Here is a 9,908-nt window from a genome sequence, read left to right as displayed (position 1 = left end):
GAGAGAGAGAGAGAGAGAGAGAGAGAGAGAGAGAGAGAGAAACAGACTGACAGAGACAGAGTAGAAAGAGAAATGGGGGGAGAATGAAGTAGAGATGAGAGGTGAGAGTAAAAGGTATAACGTGTAAAAAATTGAGTGAAGGAAAGAGAAAGAAAAGATGGAGTGGCATTAAGTGGAAGGGCGTATAGAAACAAGGAAAAGAGATTCAGGCAGAGGTTTTCTAACATCTAAGGACAGATAGATAGAGGGCAGTATCAGAGAGAAGAAGATAGAGGAAGAGGAATAGGAGGAGAAAGAGAGCAAGACTATAATCCTGAATAATTCACTTAGTGTCTTGCTGAAGGGCCAAAACACTAAGAGGATTGGAACATTCTTTAAATTAGATCAGTAAAAATAACAGACTGGGAGGAGAGAAGATGAGAGGGTGAAGGAGGGGAAAAACAGGGAGAGAAAGAGCGAGGAGGTGGGAGAGATGGGGAGAGAAAGAGCGGGGAGGTGGGAGAGATGGGGAGAGAAGGAGCGGGGAGGGGTGAGAGATGTGGAGAGAAGGAGCGGGGAGGTGGGAGAGATGGGGAGAGACTTGGATGAAGGCTGTGGAAGATGGCGGTAGACAAGAAAACAAGGAGGGACAGTGGTGATAACATACACACACACACACACACACACACAGGCTACAGCTGAGTGTGAGAAACTTTAGGCCTCATTCTCACACTTATCCTACACTTCCTTTCAATGTTGACTATGGACCAAACTGTAATCCAGACTATAATCTGAGTTCAAGATATTACTGTTAATCCAGGATACTAACATTGACTTTACTATGCGTAATAACTGGGCATTAAACTGTAAGCTCTGGTAATAACCTTAGCAGTAAGAATATATGTGTAAAAGTGAAAGTGTAAGGGTGTGTGTGATACTATAATACTGACTATAACATTGATCTTGTTGACAGTGATATTCAATCCAACATACTGAATTAATCTGGAGAATAACTTGAGCAGTGATATGTTGGAAGATCACTTGTGTTTAAATTCTCGAAATACCATTGATCCCCCCCCCCCACCACCACCACCACCTCCATCTGCCCCAGCCTTACTCTGTCTATTAACTGGGGCACCTGACTGGCATGATCACAGTGGCTCCAGGCAGGCTGGCTGACTGGCTGTCTTGATGACTGGCAGGCTGGCTGGCAGAGTGACAGAGTGACAGAGTGACAGAGTGACAGAGTGACAGAGTGACAGAGTGACAGGCAACTTGTTTGCTGTGGATTAGAGGGAGAATAAATCAATCATATTTTAAATCCAGTGTGTGTGCTCCTTATTCTCGGCCCACAGTGGATGAGTGTGTCTCTCAACCTGTAGGCTACAGGGTCCATATGCTGCTGGATTACCAGAGGACTCTTGTGTGCGTGTGTGTGTCTGTGTTTGTGTGTGTGTGAGTGAGTGAGAGGGTGTGTTTGTGTGTGTGTATCGTTAAGCGAGAGAGTTTGTGTCTCTCTCACACACTCTCGCACACTCATCACTACATTTCTTCTTTCATCTAATCTCTTCTCGGCTTCTCTCTCTTTTTTATCTTTCTCTTATTCCAACCCCCACAGTCCCTCAATTATTTCTCTCCTCCGTTTAACTCGGCTCTTATTTTGACCCTATCACATACTGATGGAGTGATGGCTGTGGGCCAGGCCTCTGCATTCCCCATGACCCCCTGAACCTTGACCCACCTGGCCTTGCAGTGATAGGACAGAACACAAGTCCATGTGCATTAGTAAAACCAAATAATCAACGGTCTTTCATGATCCAGGAGGTTCGCCAGTGGGCCCATGTAGATTTACACATTTCTAATCTGTGTCCTCGACCCTGTCCTGCATCACTATCTCCCCTCACAACTGCTTGGATTAGAATCATATTCTGGGACGCTGTAAAACAGGCAGACACAACCACACCAGGACACATCCATGGAAACATACACACAGACACACACACACAGACACAAACACTTAAAACACGCACACACATACACACACTGGGGAAGTGATCTCTACTGGATGTAAGCATAAGGAAAAGCTTGTAGCTGTTATAATGCATGCCTGATTCAATGATACATTGAAAACAGTATTCACTTGTTTAATAGGTCAATACTTGTCAGATAACAAACATGGGGAAGGGGCAACTGCAAAAGAGAAACAATATATGGATGGATAGATGGATGGAAAGAGGAATGGAGGGAAGGAGGACTAGAGGGAGGACTAGAAGGAGAGATGGATGGATGAATGAATTGATGGAGGGAATTTACAAAGTCTATTAATTATATTATGTAAGCTTTAGTCTATTAATGTAAGAATAATAAACACAGTATGATAATCATCAGGATTTGATGAAGAATTGTGCACAGTTTTGTTTCCTATCACTGCTACCTTTATTGGACAAAACCCCTGAGTTTGAAAAACAGTGTTCAGAAAAACAGAAGAACCAGACAAATAAACAGAAAAATCAAAAGTTGGCAGTTGTCTAGAAATTAAGAAAGAGAGACATAAATATGGTTGTGTGGTGAGTCTGTGTAGCATTGTTGATACCAGACACGAAGGAATTTTCAAGTAGAGTTTAATATTTACAAAACAAGAAAAGAAAAAGAATATCAATGATAGGTTTAGAATGAATAGTAATAGTAATGATGATACTCATACAAATGATAATAATATTAACTTCAAACAAATTACCACAATTTGACTTTAAAGGATTCACAATTTTTTTAAGAAACATAATATGTCATAGTCTAATACAAAAAGATGAAACAATAACCCTCAGTAACCCCCTTGGTAACCCTCCCTCAGCACAGGCTGTGACACTGACAACCCTTCTCCCCAGTGGATGTAATACAGAGGTAACCAGCTCCTCTCTCCTCTACACGGCTTATTGGAACAGTGTATATTCGGCAACAGGGCTTGTTTAGGGTAGATTTTCAGAACTGGTGACCTCATTCCCAATGCAGGCCCTTCAACAACACAGAAAGGGAACAGACATCCCAACATAAACACTTGTAGCCTACTCCCATATCTCACCATAGCATATAGAGTGCTTCATCTACCCCCATTCACAGACAGACCAGGAGCCCACCCCCAACCCCCTACCCCCACCCCCTACCCCCCTTTCTAACTGAGTCAGCTCTTTCTTTCCATGGTTGGAACACAGAGACAACTCCTCCCTCTGCTGGACAGTTTGAGGATGAGACGGGATGTCCTGCCCTCCATTGGGATTCTGAAGGGACACTCATGTCTGTCAGTCAGGCTGTTCTTGTCCTGTCTGTCTGTTTCTATGTGCATGTCCTGTCCGTATATCTGAATGTCTGTCTGTCTGTCTGTCTGTCTCTCTCTGTCCGGTGTGTTTGGCTCTGGGGCATCTCAGTTCAGCAATGAGAAGCAGCAGTCTGGAGATGTCCTTTTTCGGACCAAACTCAAACAGTAGTTCAAATCTAGATTTTTTCTCTTTTAGTCCTCTTTTAACTACCGATTTGTGAAAACTGTTCGTCATTCACACGTCAATCACAGTTTGAAGTTACGTTTGTTAAACCTTGATTGTGAAAACAACAGTGGACCTTGCAACAGGTACCTTGCTATCATGGTTCCATTGTAATGATCAACACTTTCAATCACATTGTACAGATATCAATGCTTTCAATTGGTTTCAAGGTAGGAATGGAGTCCTGGTCCTTGCTGAGTCATTTCTTCACATCAGTAACTTGATTGTGTTTTTTTTTTTTCCAGGATGATAGTTAACACAGAACAACATTCTCCCTGGCTGTCTAATACATCATAAATCACTGACTCAGCCACACTTACAGTCTTTGCCTCTCCAGTCAAATCTTTAAGAATCACTACACCAAAACATCAACAGATCTTTCCTCACGCAACCTCCCCCCAAAACAACCAAACACAGGCAGGAAAGTTCCCTAGTCTACGAGTGGGTTCATAGACTGTTATGATGAAACCTTGGTGAGTCCAAAAGTCTTTAAACTGAATGAAATCTAAGCTCCTCCTCTTTCCTTTCTGTCCCCTTTCCGAACCTCTGGCCCTGCCCCTTCCTCTCCCTTCTACAAGACCTGGAACTTCCAGGAGTTCTGGTCCTTGTAGTCCAGGCAATCAGCCGTGTTGAAGTTGAGCTTCCAGGATGCTGCTTGGTCTTTGTAGTCCAGGCAGTCGACCGCCCCGAAGCCCAGCGAGGCAGCCGTGTAGCCTTGCGAGGACAGTGAGGCCGGCGACTGGCTGAGCCCGCCCATGGAGGAAGCTGTGATGGGGCTGAGGGCACCCCCAGTGGCTGACAGCTGCGGGTGCATTGGGGACAGGTAGGAGCTGCAGTCCAGGCCCGTGAAGTACGAGGATGAGCCCCCGTAGCTCTGGGAGTAGGCAGGGGCCTGGGTGTAGGTCATGGGGTAGCCTGTGGAGCGCTGCATGCAGTTGGTGGAAGAGGCCGACAGGGGGTCAGGCAGGGGGGAGATGGACGCAGGGCTCCAGATGGACACGGTGGCACTGGCGCTGCTGGAGCTGGGGGTGATGGCAGTGCCGGGGATCGGGGGCGCCGGGCTGTAGGACCCGTTAGTGTTGGCATTGGGCTCAGCAGAGGCCTCACGGGCTGGGGAGGCCTTCTTCTTGGGTGGGCGGGGTTTAGACTGGCCCGTGCTCTGCTGCTGCTGCTGGCGACACTTGGCCCGACGGTTCTTAAACCACACCTGTCGTGCAAATGGGCAGAGGTTACTTCTCAAACTTTCAAGCATTGTGATGACAATATACTGTTTATCTTCTAATTGTGTCCAGTAAAGGAGTTAATCATGGCCGGAAAAGTCTAAATGTTCTTTAAAATCTAAACTTAGTAATGATTGTGTATTGCTTGTCACCTGAACTCTTGACTCAGGCAGGTTGATCTTGAGGGCCACCTCCTCGCGCATGAATATATCCGGGTAGCGCGTTTTGGCAAACAGAGCCTCGAGGATGTCCAGCTGCGCTCGAGTGAATGTGGTGCGCTCCCGACGCTGCTTTCGCGGGGTGTCTGAAACAGAGAATAATTATTACTATTTAATGACGTGAGTGAGCCCAGTGAGACATTTTCCTTCCCGTATATAAAACACAATACGTAAAAAAATATGTTTTGGTTTCAACTAAGATATTAACTCAAACGCATTCGTTTTTGAAAAACAATTTCAAAATTAAACTAGTTTCAAATGTTAACCAGACAATTATTTCAGTGACTTACTGTGTAATACGGTGTGGAATTAATAAAGTCAAAATTCTAAACCTGAGCTAAAAAATAACAAGTAAAAATAGACCACCCAAAATATCTACCAACGAAAAAAAAAACGAAAAAACAGATTCCATTGGTGTGGGCGGATTATTCCAGTAGATAATGCAATATCTACATTGATCTCTCTGTCGATGAACTGAGTGTATTGAGAATGCATTACACTTTGAAATAGTGCGTGTATGCTGTGAGAATTTGAGCGTGGCTCACAAAAGACATTCTAGCACTATTCGGAGTTTTAACAAAAAACATAATAGTTGTCAATAGTTACCCTGTTATAACCCTGTTTTTGAACTGTCAATTTTCAAGTGTTGAGATTTATCATCCACAGAGCTGACCACACAGTCCTTATGTTATTCTTTAGGCTTAGCATAGACCAACTTAACTTAAACAACAAAAGACGGACTTGTGCGCACGAGGGCATTCCTTGAACAATGCGCTTTATTGTCCTTTATTCCTTAATCCTCGGAATTTATAGGTCAGAAAAGCGCATGATCGGTCCTCTGAGAAAGCATGTAGACATTGTCTTTAACTTTTTAATTGTAATGCTGACCGTTAAAACGAATTCAGTAAAAACAGGACCGTTTGGTGGTTCCGTTGCGCATCACTCCATTTACGCACTGGTTGCGCGTGAGAAGTGACATTGGTTTCTTCACTAAAATAACCTGTTACTGACTTTAACTGCCATAAGATATGTAAAATTCACACAACTATGGTTACTTACTTGGATATCCAACGGCGGAGTGTAGAAGGTCCATGCCCGGGCCGGAGAGCGTTAACCCGTTCACGGCGTAATGTGGTTGCTTAATGTAGGACATCATGCCTGCACCGGCTTTAAACCGCTCCCTCACTCTCTCTCTCTCTCTCCTAGTCTCACGCCGTGGGACTGGCCTTCCTGCTACTCTCTGGGGGGGTGTCTCTCTTTCACTCTCCGCCTCTTTCAACCCCTCTATATCTCTCTTGCTGGTTTTTAGGCTTTATATCTCTCGGTTGTTTCTCTTTTTCTTTTGTCTCGCCCACTCTAGAAGTACCTGACTTGATTTAGGGCTAGACTGGCACCGGTTTACAAGGCCCTGCACTCCTCAACTCACACCTGTGGCGCGAGGCGTTTCAAGCACAGGTGTCCAGCAGTTTTTGCGATGCCTGTCAGTGAATATTCTGTTTCTTTTTAAGTCACACACAGGTACTCAAAACCAACCACACACTAAACAGAATGTGGTAAAATTACAGTTTAAATGTGACAATGTTTTCTATCCCAATCGTGCGCTTTAGAAGCACGCACTCGTATCAATAAATAAATTGTTTAGACGAGCTTCGTTCTGTTTCCTCCCGGTAAAATCTACGGCTCCCTGAATTCAAGTCTGGAGCCTGTCTTTCGAAGTGTAGCCGACGAGACGTCTCCTTTGAGCAGCGATAAGCTGGGGCGAGAAGGCAGAACTGAGAGAACCAAGAAAGAGGTTGGCTAATTAGACCCAAGTTCTTACCAAGTAGATACTCTGACCCCTCCCTCCCCCCTCTCTCTCTCTCTCTCTCTCTCTCTCTCTCTCTCTCTCTCTCTCTCTCTCTCTCTCTCGGTCTCTTTCTCTCTGTCTGTCTCTCTTCCTTCCCCTCCCTCTCTAACTACACTCACTCACTCACACACACACACACACACACACACACACACACACACACACACACACACACACACACACACACACACACACAAACACACAAACACACACACAAAGTAGACTTGTTGGCCTAATTCATATTGCTAGTTTTTGTTCTTGCATTCTTGTCTTTCAAACAGAAATTAAAAGTATTGGCCTTGTTCAAAAGTAATTAATGAGCATAAACGTAAACAACTCGAAAATAAGTTTAGTAACTCCATTTTAGTTTAGAGTCACTTGATGAGGTTGAACTATTATATACATTTACTATTATATTAGGCCTACTAGTAGAACAAAGCATTTTTAAGAAAACTCAAATATATTGACAGTAAAAAAATATAGAGAGACATCAGGTATGGAGACAGGGATGAGAAGGCTCTCCTGATCCCTACAGGCCGGTGGGACATGCTTGATAACCATCGCAACACAACCCCGTGTCGAATCTCTTGTCTTTTTCGGGTCAGCAAAACGAATTTCATTAATTTTACACTGTTGTTAGAATACAGAACTAATTGGACGCTGAAGTCGGTTAGAGGAAGTGAAATAGATGGAAGGATGGAGATGTGGGGGATGGGGGTGGGGGGTCGAGTGGGGTACAGACCGGATTAGAGACACACAAAGACCGCGTTGTTCTGTATCAAATCCTCCCGGCTGATCCCCAACATGCTGCCTTCTCATACCGTTCATTCACCATTGAGTAATATTAATAACAACAACAATATCAATAAAAAGGATGAAACAATTAATGTGCAACAAAATAAAAAAAAACATTAAATAATAATTATCTTACAGTAATAGGATATAAATCCCATGTAGGTCTATATTGTCTATCAATTATCAACCTTTGACTTGAGGGTTAAAGCTTTCCTTCTAAATAAACAATGTTCATGTTCTATAGTAATGTCTGATGAGTAGCCGATAGCCTAAAGGCTCATTGTTTCTTTACCTAATTCTGAACTCATCCTGAAACTCAATCTTAAGTAAATGTTTTGTTCTTCTGTTAGTTCATATCTTGATATGAATCTAAAAAAATACAGGCTAGTGTTTTGGGCTTGGCTTTTTGTTTTAAAAAATACATAAAAAAGGGAAAAAACATTCCCTCGAAAAGTGACTTTAAAGTTTGAGGTCGCCTACAATCATAGAATGTCTTCTCAACTCAATGGGACAAAAGACAAATAGGCTATTCGGTGGTGTTTTTCGTTTGCCAAAGCAGAGAAACCGTTGCAATTAAGAGTTTTCTTAATTGTTCTGTGAAGTTCCTGGGGATGCAGCGAGCGACTGTCCACTCAGTGATTGTTGGCCTGTGTCTCTGTCTTCCCCGAGGCCAGACAATTTCACTGTGTCCAAAGCCGATTCTCTGCGGCTGTTAATTGAATCGGATTTCTTATAGTTTAAAATCCACACAGACCCATGTACGTACAGCCCAAACTGTATAAGGGGTTTATCTGAATCGGTAAAGCCAAAGCGGAGATATAAAGAGAGAGAGAGACTATACCAGCGAGTGTTTGAACATTTTAAATACTCAAATAAATATCTTCACCTGCGGTATCTGCCGGTGCGCCTTGCGCGAGTGTGTGTGTTGTTTTAAAACGGTAACATTTTGGAATATTAGTTTCTGTCGGCACCAGCTCCTGCTCAACAATATCAGGTAGGTAAAAAATGTGGTCTTTGTGTTTGAAGGCAAACACGACTACGGGCGACATTGTAATTGTGATTAAAGCTAGTGAAAGCAACAGGGGGCAGAGAGACCTTAATATAACTGGGGAATGGCTCGAGACCACTGAACTACGTGTTACAAACTTTCTGAGACAGAGCCAGAGAGCGCGCGCCAGTGTACACGCGCCCTCATGCACCTGCCTGTGTTGGTAGTTCAGTTATTTATGCGGAGTTCATACTTCTATGAGCTGTTTCATTCATTGTCATTCATGTCTCAACATCGACGGACAAGGCCGTTATTTGTAGTTTCCCTCCTTAAATTTAATTCAATGTTTCCATACACTGTGGAGAACTGCAGTAAATACGAATACGTTTTAGAAACTGTTCATAAACTACGATAAATCACACAAACAGAGGGACCATATACAATGAACGCATGTTGAGAAAATATAAATGGTTTCATAATAATACAATACAAATAAAATGATAAGTACTGTCTAGTTCTTTAGGCTTGAGAGCATTATTATCATAATTTTCGTTGCCTGTAATTGTATTCTAACCAATTAAGTCTGTAGGATATTTTGTCATAGATGTTTGAGTTGAAAATTTAGTGTGTGTGTGTGTGTGTGTATGCTACTATTGGAGCTGGAAATGTAGTGTGTGTGTGCCAGGAATTGAGTGTGTGTGTGTGTTGTTGTTGTTTGTGTTGCTTGTACTCAGGCAGCACTAGGACCCAGCGCACAAACAAATTAAGGACAACCACCTCATAAGAGGCTTAGTATTTCTAATCTATACACTCACCCACACACACACACACACACATATACATATATACACACACATGGGCATGCAGATACACACATACACACACATACACACACACACGCACCCCCCCCCACACACACACATACACACACACACACACATACAAACATCCTACTTTAAAACGAGCATGCAATTGCCTTCAAAGGCATACATAACCATTGTGTTTTCATTCAATTTTAATCTTTCCCCAACTCTTTTTCCTCCCTGACCCAGCTACTCCTCTCTCTGCTGGAGGACTGGGGTCATATGCCCAGCATCATCACCACAAAAACACACAAACATACACACACCTACTTTATCTCGCTCTGTCTCTCTCTCTGTCTCTCACACACACAGAAACATACACACCTCCTCTCTCTCGCTCTGTCTCTCTCTCTCACACACACCCGCACACACCCTCCTCCTACAACCACTGGGCCAAATCATCTACCTGAAAGACTCAACATTATTCTGGACATTTAATCCAAAATAATACCCTCCTTGTAAT

At 43.3% G+C, this 9,908-nt stretch overlaps 1 protein-coding gene across 1 annotated transcript; it reads right to left on the bottom strand.

Annotated features, from left to right (window-relative positions):
• Positions 1–3,206: 3,206 nt before the first annotated feature.
• Positions 3,207–6,189, bottom strand: otx5 (orthodenticle homolog 5). The gene is made up of 3 exons (XM_047036042.1): positions 6,013–6,189; positions 4,888–5,039; positions 3,207–4,722 (listed from the first exon to the last, which is right to left on the bottom strand). Exons 1-3 carry the CDS (start codon positions 6,107–6,109, stop codon positions 4,087–4,089), a joined length of 885 nt encoding a protein of 294 aa, XP_046891998.1. The 5' UTR covers positions 6,110–6,189; the 3' UTR covers positions 3,207–4,086.
• Positions 6,190–9,908: the final 3,719 nt, after the last annotated feature.

The sequence above is a fragment of the Hypomesus transpacificus genome, chromosome 15, assembly GCF_021917145.1.
Source record: "Hypomesus transpacificus isolate Combined female chromosome 15, fHypTra1, whole genome shotgun sequence".
Taxonomy (NCBI): Eukaryota; Metazoa; Chordata; class Actinopteri; order Osmeriformes; family Osmeridae; genus Hypomesus; species Hypomesus transpacificus.
Note: the sequence above shows the minus strand (reverse complement) of the source record. Positions and strands in the feature narration are given on the sequence as shown.

Coding starts and splice junctions, on each gene's coding strand:
- otx5 (XM_047036042.1), bottom strand. CDS start 6,109: ATGATGTCCTACATTAAGCAACCACATTACGCCGTGAACGGGTTAACG. Junction 5,040..6,012: donor CTCCGCCGTTGGATATCCAA/GTAAGTAACCAT, acceptor TCTCTGTTTCAG/ACACCCCGCGAAAGCAGCGT. Junction 4,723..4,887: donor TGCCTGAGTCAAGAGTTCAG/GTGACAAGCAAT, acceptor TTTGCACGACAG/GTGTGGTTTAAGAACCGTCG.